At 35.9% G+C, this 16231-nt stretch overlaps 2 protein-coding genes across 2 annotated transcripts; both read left to right on the forward strand.

The window, feature by feature from the left end:
* The first annotated feature begins 337 nt into the window (after nucleotides 1-337).
* On the forward strand, nucleotides 338-7943 carry LOC129877120 (probable LRR receptor-like serine/threonine-protein kinase At3g47570). The gene is made up of 3 exons (XM_055952599.1): nucleotides 338-1369; nucleotides 6546-7304; nucleotides 7425-7943. The coding sequence occupies exons 1-3, from the start codon at nucleotides 652-654 to the stop codon at nucleotides 7790-7792; spliced, it is 1845 nt and encodes a 614-aa protein (XP_055808574.1). The 5' UTR covers nucleotides 338-651; the 3' UTR covers nucleotides 7793-7943.
* Nucleotides 7944-10014: 2071 nt separating this feature from the next.
* Nucleotides 10015-13294, forward strand: LOC129876656 (probable LRR receptor-like serine/threonine-protein kinase At3g47570). The gene is made up of 2 exons (XM_055952143.1): nucleotides 10015-12706; nucleotides 12785-13294. Exons 1-2 carry the CDS (start codon nucleotides 10030-10032, stop codon nucleotides 13147-13149), a joined length of 3042 nt encoding a protein of 1013 aa, XP_055808118.1. The 5' UTR covers nucleotides 10015-10029; the 3' UTR covers nucleotides 13150-13294.
* Nucleotides 13295-16231: the final 2937 nt, after the last annotated feature.

A 16231-nucleotide genomic window follows, 5' to 3' on the forward strand; every position in this document is an offset into this window, starting at 1 on the left:
ACACGTGCAATGCACGTGAATGTCAAAACCACGTAGTACACTATTTTTTAAAATAATATCCATATTAATAAACCAAAAATTTAAGTAAACGATTATTAATAGAATAATATATTATAGATGATTTAACAAATAATAGATGTAATTTTTTTTTATGATTACAAATTGTGTGCATATTGAAAGTTGTGTGTTATTCTGAAGTTTTGATGATTTAACAAACTATGAGATCTGATAGAGGAACCTAATCTATGAGTAATGTTTAAAAGCCGCCGTCACCTCTTTTGGCTGGTGGACACGGCAAAGCTCTCTACCAATAGCGTTGCACTAGGTTGTTTTGTCCATACCTTATTATACACTCCTTGATAAGAAACAACCTAATTTTTGCATAACGATTTTTGAAAAAGCAAATGCCATTCTCTCTCAAGCAAGAACTAGCTCACAAGAATAGCAAGGACCCAATAGAGTTATTCGGTGAAATGTCTTATGTTGCTTCTTAGTGAATTGTGTTTGAGTTCTAACATTGTAAGATCTATTCTTGTGTTATAAAGGAATTTAGATCATTTCATTTAGTAAGATTTAGATTCTCGAACATGTACTTGTTTTGAGTGCCGGATAGAGGTTGACTTTTTGCAATAGTACTATTTAATTCAAACCATGGTTTTTTATCAGATCGTCTTCTCAGTTCTATTGGTTTGGTTCTCATTATCAACTAGGGCTACTAATTCAACTCAGTGCGATCAGCACTGTGGAGCTGGTTCTATTGTTCCATATCCGTTCGGATTCTCGGAGGGTTGTGTGATTCGCTTGAATTGTAGTACTGGAGACATCAGATTTGGAGAATATCTAATACAGAATGTGACTTCAGATACTCTGATGGTCAACTTCCCGGTAAATTGTAGCCGTCCGATTGAGGATCTTCAGCAATTTGTTGGAACCAGCTATGGTATGACTTGGAGAAACGTGCTTCTTCTACAGAATTGTAAAGTCCCGAGAAGTGAGTGTCCTTTACCGAGGTGGAGTGAGGAACTTTTAAGTGCACGATTGAACATACAGACATGTGATTCAAAGAAAGAGAATGTCAGTTGTTATTCAGAGGTGAGTGCTGATTATTTGGACTACAAAAATACAGGGTGTGGAATTGTGGTGTCATCCATCATGATTGGTAAGGATAATGATAGGAAGAATAGCTCTGTGATGTTCCTGGAGTTTCAGACGATCGAATTGGAGTGGGGATTGGAAGGTGATTGTGCATGTCATGAAGATGCAAATTGTACAAACATTTTTCTTCCGGGGAATCGAAACGGTTTCCGGTGCCGGTGTAAAGATGGATTCATCGGTGATGGCTTCCGACACGGTGATGGGTGCCGGGAAGGTTGTTCATTTCCCCTTTTCCTTTTTTTTACTTCCCATGTATCATCTACCGTAAATTTCACTTGGTCACCTAACTATTTTTTTTTTCATACAAAAATCACATAATTTGAAAATACAACTTTTCGATGGATAACTCATTTATTTTTCAAAAAAATATCTAATAAATAAAAATTTAATTTAAAAATTCTACCTGAGCCAAAACCCATATATATTAAAGAAAGTAAATAATCCTTCATATTTTTTCTTTTTCATACCATTTTAATACGTTCGAGTTAAAATAATACTAGGTAACTATTCTAGGTATCCAAGTCAATTTAAAAAATTGACAAAGTCCATTGATTTTTTAATATATATAAATTATACATGCTCTTTTCTCTGTTATTTTTATTTGTACTTCTCAACTGCAATTTTGCACTTCAAATTCTGATAAAGTACTCTGATTTTCGTCAAAGAAATAATAAAAATTTGAGAGACTCTGTCGATTTATTTTTAAAAATGAATTTTCTTTTAAATTCTCGGACATTTTGCTCCAAAAGTAATCGACAAACGTCAGTCGATTTTTAACTTTGTTTTAGTTATTGCCACAAGTCTAGCATTATGCCCAACTCCTTTGCACATTGAGCAGCTAATTTGTATGGGCCTTTCTTAGATTTTGCAGTTTTTTCTCTACTATTTTGTCCTTGGGTTTTGAGTTGGTTTGGAGCTTTTTAATTAAATTTTTATTTATTAGTTTTTTATAAAAAAAAAAGGAGTAAAAATTGAGTTATTCATCGAAAAGTTAGTATTTTTAAATTTTGTGATTTTTGTATTAAAAATGATAGTTGACTTTTATGGGGAAAAAAATAGTTACATCATTCACATAACATAGGTATATTTCATACCAAAAATACTAGGTTGAGTTGAACCCATTAAATTGAGCTTCATCCTACTTGACATATAAAATCATGTCAGTAAGAGTGAAATAAGGATTCTAGGGAAAAAATCCTCACAAAACTTCAACATTTCAAGAATGTATGTTCAAATACTAGTTTTTTTTAAAAAAATATTTCTTTCTTGGATATGTTGGAGGGTGAGGAGGACACAATCAATGTGGAATGACACCAATAAAACTTATTTTCCAGAAATCCGAACATAAAAAATTGAAAACATTAAATATTTTCCTCCCTACCAAACACACCCTTAGTCTAGTTCAATTGAACAAGTTTTTGCTCGATGACATGAATATGAAATTATGTTATTTAGTAATTAGTAGGATTGAGCTTTCCACCTCCCCTCAAAGGAATTTTGCTCGTCTTGAAGAGTCGAACTCTGTTATTAGTTATCTCACCCAATTGCATATATAGCAGAAAGGTGAATTCTTGGTTATCTTTGTTGAGTATTTTTGGTGAGGGACACAATCAGTTGCTCATAACTTGCATTTTAATAAGGACCCGCTTCGGTCTTACAATTCTTACACAATATTTCCTATACTCACACTCTAGTAACTCTCTTATTTCTCACTCTGTTGTTGTTTGCTCTCTTGCTTTCTTTCTTACTTAGTTACAACTCAAATGAACTATCTCTATTTATAGGTGGTGATGGAAGAATCTAGAGAAAGATATAATATTCCTAACTATATTTTTTCTAGAATCACTCTAGAATTCTTATTCTATAGTTCTCCTTCCAATTCTCTACAACTCTATGAATATCTGGATTCTTCCTGAAATATCTTTGATATTAATTAAGTTGGTGACGAATTCTTAACACTCCCCCTCAACACCAACTTAATTGTTCTTTGTCATCCGAGCGACTCTCAAGACTTTGAAATCATCCTGATGTCCAGACACTCGTAAATCTCTTCCTCCCTCGGATTTCTCCAGTGTCTACTCTTTGAAGCTTCTTCAAAGGTAGTAGCATCCTTGATATTGATCACCTCTGCTTATGCTGCATTTATATACTTGGTGTTTAGATGTTTCAGTCGTGTAGACCTCCTTAGCTGCGATTGTGGTTCTTCTTGAACTTCTTCTTGCAACACATCTGGAGTTTCACAAGATCCAGTTAGCCATAAGCTCTTCTTTTCCTTTTGTGGAGATACCTCCTGGTTAGATTCTATCTTGTTCCCTTGTTCTACTTCGTTGAGCTTATCTTGCAACTTTTGCTCAAGAGCTATTGAGTCTGGTAGGGAGACTTCTTTGGACCACCTTGCTGACGCTTCGTCAAATACCATATTTCTTGACACATATGTCCGATTTGTGGTAGGGTCACAACACCTCTATCCTTTTCTTTTTTCGTCATAACCAACAAAGATGCAACGAACAACTTTCTTAACAAACTTGTTGCGGAGATGATCTGGCACGAACACATAACACACACAGCCATAAGAGTCACAGTAGCTACTCAAACTATCAAGGAAATTGATTTTAAGCCTACTTTTACACCTCCTATAAAAGTCACAGTAGCTGATCGTAATTATATGTATTGCACCTTCCATTGTCAGGCATTACATAGACCATGCAGGGTAAAACTTCGAGGAGGATCTGGGAATCATTAACTTGGGAGGTTATGAATGGTGTTGGGAAATAACTGGATGAAGAAATTTAATCCAGTCAAATTTGATCATGAGAAGAATTATGTTGCGAAGATGAGGTCAAAGGTAGTATTGAAGGGGATTTCTAGAGATGGTAGTTGAACTTGATCAGCAGCAACTCAATGGGAAAGATTTTAGGGAAAGGACAGAGTATCGTAGCTCATCTCTTCATGGTGAGCACCACTGGGAATTCACACCAAGGGGAGTTGATTGAACCTCCAGTGGCCTTACTACATAAGTATGAAATAGTCTTTGATGAACCTAAGGCCTTACCACCAGTCAGAGCAATGGATCATTCCATTCCATTGAAACCAAGGGGTTTACCTGTGAGACTAAGGCCCTACAGGTATAACCATTAGCAGAAGGTTTTAAACTCTCTCGCGGTGATATAATATCTTTTCAAGAAAATGATGAGAGAATCTGCGGTGAAGAAATAAAGAGATCCTTCTATATCAAATCTCTGTTGATAAAATAATAGGAAAATTCCTGGATCACCCGTGGAGAAGAACCAAAACAGAATGGTTCATCACACCCTTCTCAAAGGAACCGTATGTGACTTTTGGAAGAGATGGAAAAATAGGTTAAGCAGATACTTGGGACTAGGATTATTCGGCATAGTCATTAGTCGGTCTCCATTTTTTTCTCATGCCCTCTTAGTGAAGAAGGATGAAACATGGAGGTTTTATGAGGACTATAGAGGCTTGAATGAAATCACTGTGAAAGATAAACATCCAATTCCTATTATAGAGAACCTATTGGATGAGCTTCATGGAGCTGTGTCTCCTCCAAAATTGACCTGAGAGAAGGACACCATCGGATCAGAATGAAGCCTGAAGATCTGCATAAGACAACATTTAAAACTCACATGGGACACTATGAGTTCAGAGTCATGCCATTTGGACTCACCAATGCTCCTGCCACTGTCACCTCCAAGCACAGATGAATCATATCTTCCAACCACTACTTGCGAGGTTTGTCTTGGTATTTTTTAATGATAATCATTTATATAGCAACACAATTCTTGATCACTTGCAACACTTGGAGGCTGCGTTTGACATACTACAGGAACGAAAGTTGTTGGCAAAGAGATCCAAATGTTCATTTGGACAAGCACGGGTGGAACATTTGAGCCATGTACTCACTGCACGAGGAGTCTACAGATCTTGGCAAAGTTTTGGCCATGATAGACTGGGCTACACCCAAAACTGTCAGAGCTCTTATGGGGTTTTTGGGGCTTACCAGTAAGTATGTTGAAAATTATGGGCACATATGCAGGCCTTTGACTGCCTTCCTCAAGGAGGATGCCTTCCACTGGAACTCTACAGATGATGAAGCCTTTGAGAAGCTCAAGCAACCAATGTCCACCATACCTGTTCTTTCCCTGCCTGATTTTTCTCAGATATTCATTGCGGAAACAGATGCTAGCCACACTAGGATAAGACTCCTTAGACTTTACAAATCAACGGTTCAAGCCTAGAATGGTGTTCTTCAACATACAAACTAACAACAACAACAACAACAACCCAGTGAAATCCCACATCGTGGGGTCTGGGGAGGGTAGAGTGTACGCAGACCTGACTCCTACCAATGTAGGACGGCTGTTTCCGAAAAAAGGAGGGATGCAACACGAGGACTTCCCAGGGGGTCACCCATCCTAGTAACTAACACCTTTAATTAACTCATATCATCAACAATTCACCTAATGACCACCATAAGAGATCAAAGATCTTTCCTTTTGAAGTTTCCTCCGCATGTCAAGTTCAGTGATTTGAAATTTCCAACTTTCAGTACTTTCAACAGAAGGTGGACATGCGATCTGTATCCCGCACATGCGATCAGTATGTTGGCCGTATCCCAAGAAATGGAACTTCAACTTTTCCCCCTTTTCAGACCTCACATGCGGTTGGACATGCGGTCCATATGTTGCACATTTGGTCCGCATGGGCCACGTCTTAACTCAGATTTCCAACTTTGTTTCTATTCAACTCCAATCTTTTTGTACACTTGGTACACACTTAGATATGGACTTTAACACATGAATAAACATTGATTATCATAGTTCAGGTCTGACCACTAGCATTACTGAGTTCAAAACTAGCCTGAATTCACAGGGCATTACATTATAGTGATCATCCTTGAGGTCAAGAATTGTTTGAAGCAAGGGTTAATGTCATGAGCTGAATAAGTAACCAAGTGAAGGATAAAGAAAGAACGAATGAAATTATAACACGTGGAAATGACTCATATTAGCTTTGAATTAATAAGTGTGGACGATTGTGATCAACTGGTGAGACTTATAACAAACTTCCAGAAATGAACTAGAGGGATAACTAATTTTTGGTATCATTTACCTCTCCTCTTTCTGTCTCATATATTCTCCCCTTTTCTGTCTTTTTCCTCCTATCATTACTTCTGCTCTCTCTTCTTCCAGGTATAACGTTCATGGAGATTACGCAGTTACTACCTAGATATACTTAGTTCTATTTTTAATTACAGTATTTCCTATGTTGTAGTTTTTCCCTTTTCAGTTGTTAATCAAAAATACTGAAAAATTGCCCCAAAATTGTCTTTACTTTTCGAATCTATTACAGTGTTCTTCAATTTCTTTCAGAACCCTCTAAAACTAAGCACCTTGATTCAAGAGTGTTGCTAGCTGTTGTTCCTGTTGCACTCTCAGTTTTGGTGCTGTGTTCCTATGGTGCTTATTACAAGCTCAGCAACTCAAGAAAGACACACCCTTGGAATGATGGCAAGCTAGCACAGACACCAAGGACTACATATCGAGAAATACTTGGAGCAACGGATGGTTTCTCTGAGGATAACTTGGTAGGTATAGGAAGTTTTGGTTCAGTATATAAAGCGCATTTCCGTGGTGAGAATACAATAATGGCAGTGAAAGTGTTGAACCTACAACAAAGAGGGGCCTTGAGGAGCTTCCTGGATGAATGCAGAGCATTGAGAAATATAAGGCATCGTAATCTTCTCAAAATCAAGACTGCTTGTTCAAGCATTGATCACCAAGGTAATGACTTCAAATGCCTAGTTTTTGAGTTCATGACTAATGGTAACCTACACGATTGGTTGCATTCGGAAAATGATGACCAGAAACACCAAACAAAGAAGCTGACCTTTATCCAAAGACTAAACATTGCCATAGATGTTGCTTCTGCACTTGACTATCTCCACAACCACTGTCAAACACCAATAGTTCATTGTGATCTAAAACCAAGCAACATACTCCTCGATGAAGATATGTCTGCCCATGTTGGTGACTTTGGATTAGCAACATTTCTCCTTGACACATCAAGCAATTCTTGGAGTTATCAGATATCTGCAGCACTTAAGGGTTCTATTGGTTACATCCCAACAGGTACGATGTCACGAAGTTACATTTTCTATATACATATATCATCCTAAAGAGAAACTTTACCTTTCATATACATTCATATATATATATCATCCTAAAGAAAGTTGATTTGGTACCTCGCAGAGTATGGATCAGGTGGTCAAGCATCGACGCATGGAGATGTTTACAGTTTTGGAATAGTGTTGCTAGAGTTATTCATCTGTAGAAGACCAACTGACGTGATGTTTCACGAGAATCTAAATATTCACAAGTATGTTTCAATGGCTTTGCCTGAACATGTCATGGAAATTATAGACCCTATATTGCTTTTGGATGAGGAAGAACAAAATATCAATGAAGATCAACCAACAAGAATGGAAGAATGTTTAGTCTCAGTTTTGGAAATTGGGCTTAAATGTTCTGCATCATCACCAAAAGAGAGAATACCAATAAACACAGTTTTGAGCAAACTTCAAGCAATCAAGAAGTCCGTCCTCCTTTTTTTTTCGTAAGAAGTCCTTCCTTTCAAGGATATTAGAATATGAATTAGATTATAAGTAGGTGACAGATCACTAATACCTGTTTATTCTTATCTTTCATACTTCCTAAATTAAACCTTAATGTGAAAAAAGGCGAATTTTCAGATATGGCAAACATTTTAAGCATAATTACTTCATATGGGTATAGTTTCCATAATTACTTACAATGGCAAACATAAATTTTGTCATTATATAAATGTTGTAGCGAATTATACAATCGCTACACCCGTGAATTATTTGTATACCGAAATATACAAACACTGGTATACATATGTATTTGTATATCTGGCAATCGAGATTGAGAGAGAGGAGGAGAGAGGTGCACGAGATCGAGATATGGAGGAGAGGGGCGAGCGAGAGGCGAATTGTATATGTATATCTGTCAAATTGTATATGTTGTAGCGAATTATACAATCGCTACACCCACGAATTATTTGTATACCGAAATATACAAACACTGGTATACATATGTATTTGTATATCTGGGAAGTGAGATTGAGAGAGAGGAGGAGAGAGGCAAGCGATATTGAGAGATGGAGGAGAGGGGCGAGCGAGAGGCAAATTGTATATGTATATCTGTCAAATTGTATATGTATATTTGTCAAAAAATTATATATATGTAACTGGTATACATATGTATTTGTATATCTGGCAAGCGAGATTGAGAGAGAGGGAGGAGAGAGGCGAGCGAGATCGAGAGAGGCGAATTGTATATGTATAACTGTCGAATTGTATATGTATATTTGTCAGAAAAATTGTATAATGGTAACTGATATACATATATATTGTATATCTGACAGCGAGATTTGTCATACCGAGTAAATATGTTTGTTGCGGGCCGTAACTATTTTAAACTATACCCATCTAGCATAATATAGTAAAAAAGTTTGTCATACCGCGTAATTTTCCCGTATTAAACAGTGAACTATATATGCCAGAACTAAAATATTGCAATGCTAATTACCTAACAGGTTACTTACTCTTAACGGACTAAGTGAGCCCCTTTTCCTTAAAATTGTGGTGTTTGATAGAGTTTACAGTGAGGTTTTTAAGTCTTGGTATAAAATCTAGCATAGTTAATACAATATTTAGGTTAACTTCCCCATAAGTCTTGAATTAAGAAATGATCTTTCATTTTGTTTCCTTTTATATGCTTGTCGTTAGTTTGAAATCAAGGAAATGACCTTCATCGAAGAAGATTGATTAGCAACAAATTAAATATTTATTAATTAAAGCACCCCACTTATTCAGGTTAGTAGATTGAGGATGAAAATAGACGTACAGCTAATTAATCACTGAATGGGTTATTTGGACTAAAAATTCCTTTATTATTCTTGTTTCAATTATGACTAACATGGTTTAATGTATTTGTCCCATATTTGGTCCTCTTGTTTGTTTGGTTTTGATTTGACACTGAATTTTCAAAAGTAAAAAAGACTTTTGAATCTTGTAATCTTAAATTAATGATATGTAGAAAAAATCAAAATTTCTTTTACTCTTGTGGTTTTAAACATGTCATGTAAAAAATTAAAATTAAAAAGCCGTCAAAAAAAAATTATGAAAAACAAATTAAAAACGGAGGGGGTAGTCATTATATACCCAGAAGAACAAACTCTATTATCGTTTCATTATTTATTTTTAATGCTTCCGTACTTAAATAATACTCATATCTTAAGAATATGTCTCTATCCCATTTAGTATTTTACTTTTTCATAGCTACACTTGTGTGATTACACTTGAATACTTTACTTTGTATCATGAGATATTAAACTCTCAATTGTTTTAGAACGAAAAAGGCAATTGCCTAGTGCTGCTAGTAGTTGTTTTATTCCATAAACAAGAGAAATATTGATCATATGAAATTTGACTCATATGAAATTTTTTTCCAAAAAAGCATAGGTTCAAATCCTACAGAGCGTGATTTTTTTCTTCTTAGATCGACGTTAGTTTAGTGCTAAAATTAGCCCCTTCATAAAAACTTGACTGGCACAACATATGCAACAAATCAATTGGTAAAAGGCTTGGTCACTCTCAAGTCTCAAACAAATTTGCATTTATTAGCATTTATACATGTTAGTTGGAACTTGGAAGAGCAGAAAATTATTGCATCATGGTTCAGATTATTATAAAATGAAAGCTTATATTATCTCTTCTTACAAGCAAGAAACAGAATTAGTAGCTTTTCTATACAAAAATATTTCCAAAACAATATGGGGCAGTTGTATCTGACATCCAAATCCATATGTCTTTTGTTATACTTTCAGTACTCAATTATTGTTATGTCCATTGCAATCTCAGGTCTGGAATCAACTGATCAATTAGCACTACAAGAGTTGAAAAACAGAATAACAGAGGATCCACTCCATGTCATGGCTTCTTGGAATCATCATTCTTCCCATTTTTGCAACTGGACTGGTGTAACATGTAGTCCTTATAATGGCAGAGTAACCAATCTTGATTTGAGTTCGCGACAACTTGCTGGCACCATACCGCCTTCCATTGGTAATCTCAGTTTCCTTACAGGCATTGATCTTGCAAACAATAACTTCCGTGGTGAAATTCCTCAAGCAATTGGCCGCCTTCTGCATCTGCAACATTTAAATGTTAGTTATAATTCATGTAGTGGGAAAATTCCAACCAATTTAACTTACTGTAAGGAACTTAGAGCACTTGATCTACAATTTAATGAACTTGTTGGGAAAATTGTGGATCAACTTAGTTCATTGTCAAAGCTGTATTTGTTTAAACTGAAAAGGAACTCACTTGGAGGAGGCATTCCACGTTGGTTAGGAAACTTTTCGTCTCTAGAGTTCCTTGACATTTCGGGTAATAGTCTACAAGGACCAATACCTGAGGATCTTGGCCGTCTAACAAAGTTGCTGGTGTTTCATGTGAACTCAAACGAATTATCTGGTACAATCCCTCCATCGATTCTCAATATTTCTTCCATATACTATTTCTCTGTTACACAAAATCTACTGCATGGACAACTTCCAGCAGATGTAGGCCTCACTCTTCCAAACGTTGAAGTATTTGCTGGTGCTGTCAATAGCTTCACCGGACCTATTCCTGTTTCACTGGGGAATGCTTCTAAGCTTCACGTGATTGATTTTTCCCAAAATAAACTTACCGGGGATGTGCCAACTAGTTTTGGAAAGTTGGAAACTTTAGTTAGACTCAACTTTGAGGCGAACAGACTAGGAGGGAGGGGAAGTTATGAGGGCTTGAAATTTCTTGATTACCTAACCAATTGTACAAATCTGATGGTACTGAGTTTCGCAACCAATGACTTTAGGGGAGAATTGCCTTACTCAATCACTAATCTTTCAACTGTACTTGAGATTTTCTCTCTAGGCAACAATAGGATACATGGTACTCTTCCAGCTGGAATAGGCAACCTTATTAGTTTGACCCTACTAGGAATGGAAGGAAACTACCTCAATGGCAGTGTGCCTGAAGCTATAGGTAAACTTGAATATCTGGAACGTCTCTATTTGAACGGAAATGCATTTTCTGGGAAGATACCATTCTCCATTGGTAACTTGACAAGGTTAGGTACTCTAAACCTGGAAGAAAATAGACTAGAAGGAAGCATACCTCCTGAGTTGGGGAAGTGTAAGATCTTGTCAACATTAAACCTTACTAGGAATAATCTTATTGGCTCCATACCGAAAGAATTTGCAGGATTATCTTCCCTTTCAATTTCTTTATCACTGGGAAGTAATTCTTTGACTGGATCCTTGCCAAAAGAATTTGATCAGTTGATAAATCTCGAGGAATTGGATTTATCACAGAATAAATTATCTGGTGAGATTCCAAGCTCTCTCAGCAATTGCCTCCACTTAGAGCGTTTAAATATTAGTAATAATCTCTTTCAGGGAATCATTCCTCAATCCTTAGCAAATTTAAAAGGATTAGCTGAGATAGATTTTTCACGGAACAACTTGTCAGGGAAAATACCGGAATTTCTTGGGAAACTTTCATATCTCAGAAAACTTGACCTTTCATTCAATGAACTTGAAGGTGGGGTGCCAAAAGAAGGGATCTTTTCCAATACAAGCGCAATTTCAATCAAAGGAAACAGTAAACTTTGTGGAGGTGTTCCCAACTTACATTTGCCTGAATGCCCAAAAGCTCCGAAGGACCTTAATTCAAGAGTGTGGATTGCGGTTATTGTTCCTGTTGCACTCTTAGCTTTGGTACTATGTTTCTGTGGTGCTTATTACAGGCTCAGAAACTCAAGAAAGTCACACCCTTGGATCGATGGGCAGCTAGCACAGATACCAAGAACTACATATCGAGAAATACGTAGAGCAACGGATGGTTTCTCTGAGGATAACTTGGTAGGTACAGGAAGTTTTGGTTCAGTATATAAAGCGCATTTCCATGGCGAGGACACAATAATGGCAGTGAAAGTGTTGAACCTACAACAAAGAGGGGCCTTGAGGAGCTTCCTGGATGAATGCAGAGCTTTGAGAAATATAAGGCATCGTAATCTTCTCAAAATCAAGACTGCTTGTTCGAGCATTGATCACCAAGGTAATGACTTCAAATGCCTAGTTTTTGAGTTCATGACTAATGGAAACCTACACGATTGGTTGCATTCGGAAAATGATGACCAGCAACACCAAACAAAGAAGCTGACCTTTATCCAAAGACTAAACATTGCCATAGATGTTGCTTCTGCACTTGACTATCTCCACAATCACTGTCAAACGCCAATAGTTCATTGTGATCTAAAACCAAGCAACATACTCCTCGATGAAGAAATGTCTGCCCATGTTGGTGACTTTGGCTTAGCAACATTTCTCCTTGACACATCAAGCAATTCTTGGAGTCATCATATTTCTGCAGCACTAAAGGGTTCCATAGGTTACATCCCAACAGGTACGACGATGTCATTAGTTTACATTTTATATTCAGTTATATATAATTCTGCAGAAAAGTTGATTTAGTACCATGCAGAGTACGGATCAGGCGGCCAAGTATCCACACTTGGAGATGTTTACAGCTTTGGAATAGTGTTGCTAGAGTTGTTCATATGTAAAAGACCAACTGATGCAATTTTTAACGAGAGTATAAACATTCACAAGTATGTTTCAATGTCTTTGCCTGAACATGTCATGGAGATTGTAGATCCCTCATTGCTCTTGGCAGAGGAAGAGCAAAACATCAATCAAGATCAAGCAAGAAGAGTGGAAGAATGTTTGCTCTCGGTTTTGGAAATCGGGCTTAGATGTTCTGCATCATCACCAAGAGATAGAGCTCCAATAGACACTATTTTGAGCATGCTTCAAGCAATTCAGGAGTCCTTCCTTACAAGGAGATGATAATATGAATTAACTGTTTGTTTTTCATGTTTCTTATATTAAGCCTTGTTCTGAATCAGAGAATGCTACAGAATGAACTAGTATGCCTGGAATTAGAATAAAATTCTTCTTGTGTTATGGTGTTTGATAGAGTTTACCCCATTAATCTAAAGTCGACACATCGAAGTTTGTAAACAGATCTAAATTATTTTGATTCAAACAGGCTAGAACAGTACAATCTTATAACTAAACCTGCTGAATAATGACTAAATATCCTGATTTTAACAGCTATTCCCAACTTTATTTTACATGACAAAGCTAAGAGTATGCCATGCATTCTTGTTGCAAAATATTTACTCCTAATAAAAGTGAATAAATATTAATTAGTCATTCCCTACACAGAATTGAATGTTATACATATCTCACAAATAATCATAACCACATATTAATTAGTCATTCCCTACACAGAATTGAATGAAGTCTATTATTTTTTCATTCTTTTTCAATTGAGCCAACATACTAAATAACTACTCCTTATACAATATTATAAACTATCAATATTGACATTTCAAAAAGGGACCTACTAAACCTGTTTTTGGGATAGTGTTCTTTCATCTTTAAATATGTCTATCCCATTTAATGAGATATTATCCAAATAGTATGTCTTGACAGCCTTCTTAAACTTAAAAGTTTTATCTTTTCTATTTGAAGCATGCAAAATTATGAACAAAAGGCATTGTCTAGTACTGCTAACTTTTCTCAGGAAACAAACCATTACTTCTCTGAATACAAGATCATCTATTTTTAAACCAAAAGACCTATGGTTATTCAACACATAACAGGACTGTCATATGATGATATCTCAGTCAATATATACAAATCAAAAGTGCAAAATTAAACAATAGTTAATAGTTCAGTGCTAAAATTACATGGCTGGCATAACAGTATGCAATAAGGCAATTGATAAAAGGTTCGACCTTGTTTGAATTGGCTTATTTTAAGTACTAGTTTTGGGAAGGGTTGCACGTTTGGGCCTTTATTACTGCATAAAATTTAGGGGTTGTTCAAAAATATACTATAAAGTAATTAATTTACAACAAATATAGTCATGTTTCTATTTACACAAAAAATAGCCAAGAAGAGGTCATGGGCCCAAATCGCTAACACTACAAAGCTCAATTTCGGCCCAAGGCCCTTTTTGCCTCGTTTCCTTTTTTTCCCTTTGCAACATTGATTTTTTTTTAATTAAAAAAATATTCTTTTTGTTGTTTTTTGTTGATGTCAATTATGAAAAAAAGACAAAGAACAAAGTTAAAGCAAAAATTTTGTCCACATCGAAGAAAAGAAGAATGGCCAATTTTTTTTCCTTATATAAGGAGCTTAGCTCCTTGGTTTGTAACATCACCAAATATTCAATTCCTTGTATACTAGAGGAGTGATTTAGAGATAATTCTCTCGAAGATCTCCTTGAAAATAGTATTTTGGGTATTGGATATGTGAGAAAAAAATATTGTGCATTATATGGTTGTAACAATTTTTATATAGTGAATATTTTTCAGGGTGACTCATGATTTTTCTCCAATTGGAGAGTTTTTCACGTTAAATCTTTGCGTTGTTATTCTCTTTAAATTTCTCTGTTGTTTTCTGCTTGAAGGCGGTCCTGAAGGGACGGGAATTAGCTGGTGCTTTTTTCCAACAAGTGGTATCAGAGCTTTTGGTGTGGAATAATTATTTTGAAATTTTAGTATGCTCTATAGTTGCAGTTTTGTCTGATCTTCCACATAAAAAAATTGAATTAGAATTATTGAGCTTGTGGTGTGGAATAATTCTTTTGAAATTTTAATATGCTCTGTGGTTGCAGCTTTGTCTGATCTTCCACATCAGAAAAAATTTCTGAATTAGAATTATTATTTTCAAGCAGAAGTTTTATCCTAGTGGAGTAGCAATTGGAGTCTGATTCCGGTGGAGTTTGCTATTCTGGTGGAGTTGTTTTAGGTACTTGTATATTTGGTAATAGTGGAATAAGTACAATCTAAAGAGATTCTGGCTAAGGAAAGACTTGGTACTTAAGTGTATCCGTTGTGATTCACCTCTCTTTCTTGGGAACTAATTTAGTGGGTACTTTTTATTGCTATTGTCTATTTATTAGTACTGATAAGTAAGATGGGGACAAAATTTGAGATTAAGAAATTTGATGGGAGAATTAATTTTAGCTTGTGGCAAGTGCAATTCAAGGATGTGTTAATCCAATCTAGATTACACAAGGCGTTGAAAGGGAGACCAACTAGCGGAAAAGATGGCAAGGGTTCAGAAAAAATCTGAAAGCAATAGAGACTCGAAAAAATTCAAAATTAGTGATGAAGAATAGAAAGAGCTACACATGAAAGCGGCAAGTCAGATTCGCTTGTGTTTAGCTAAAAATGTTCTTGCTAATGTAATTGGATTGTCTACAACAAAGGACTTGTGGGAGAAACTTGAAGAATTATACCAAACCAAAAGTATTTCAAATAGGCTATATTTGAAGGAGCAATTTCATAAATTGCAAATGGATAAAGGTACAAGTATTTCTGATCATCTGAGTGTCTTGAATGAGATTGTTTCTAAATTGTAATCTATTGAAGTGAAAATTGATGATGAAGACAAGAAACTTTGTCTCATCTGGTCTCTTTCATCTTCCTATAAGCACATGCAACCCATTTTAATGTATGAGAAGGAAATTGTGATTTTCTCGGAAGTGATGAGCAAATTGATTTCCGAGGAAAAAAGATTGAAGAATAGATATGAAAAAATTCAAGAAAATTCAACTCTTGTTGTTAAAGAAAAATGGAAGCAAAATAAAAGGTCCTAGAAGAAGGTCATTTGCTGGGATTGTGGTCAATCGGGACATGTTAAGAGTAAATGTCCAAATAATGGGGCTAGTTCGGCTGGAAGCTCTAAAGGAAATGCTGGCAATGTTATCTCCGAGGGATGATATTCTTTTGTAAGAAAGATGAAAATCCTCATGACATGAATGCTACATTTAGAATTATCATGGAAAAGTATGTTTAATTGGTAGCTGGTCCACAAGTTTGCACATGGGCGTTGGTTGATAAGTGATGCAAGA

Source organism: Solanum dulcamara, chromosome 12 (assembly GCF_947179165.1).
Source record: "Solanum dulcamara chromosome 12, daSolDulc1.2, whole genome shotgun sequence".
In the NCBI taxonomy this organism is placed as follows: Eukaryota; Viridiplantae; Streptophyta; class Magnoliopsida; order Solanales; family Solanaceae; genus Solanum; species Solanum dulcamara.

Excerpts from the sequence above, each read along its gene's own strand:
- LOC129877120 (XM_055952599.1), top strand. The coding sequence starts at position 652 with ATGGTTTTTTATCAGATCGTCTTCTCAGTTCTATTGGTTTGGTTCTCA. Across the intron at positions 1,370-6,545 it reads CGGTGATGGGTGCCGGGAAG|AACCCTCTAAAACTAAGCAC; the intron begins GTTGTTCATTTC and ends AATTTCTTTCAG. Across the intron at positions 7,305-7,424 it reads TATTGGTTACATCCCAACAG|AGTATGGATCAGGTGGTCAA; the intron begins GTACGATGTCAC and ends GGTACCTCGCAG.
- LOC129876656 (XM_055952143.1), top strand. The coding sequence starts at position 10,030 with ATGGGGCAGTTGTATCTGACATCCAAATCCATATGTCTTTTGTTATAC. Across the intron at positions 12,707-12,784 it reads CATAGGTTACATCCCAACAG|AGTACGGATCAGGCGGCCAA; the intron begins GTACGACGATGT and ends AGTACCATGCAG.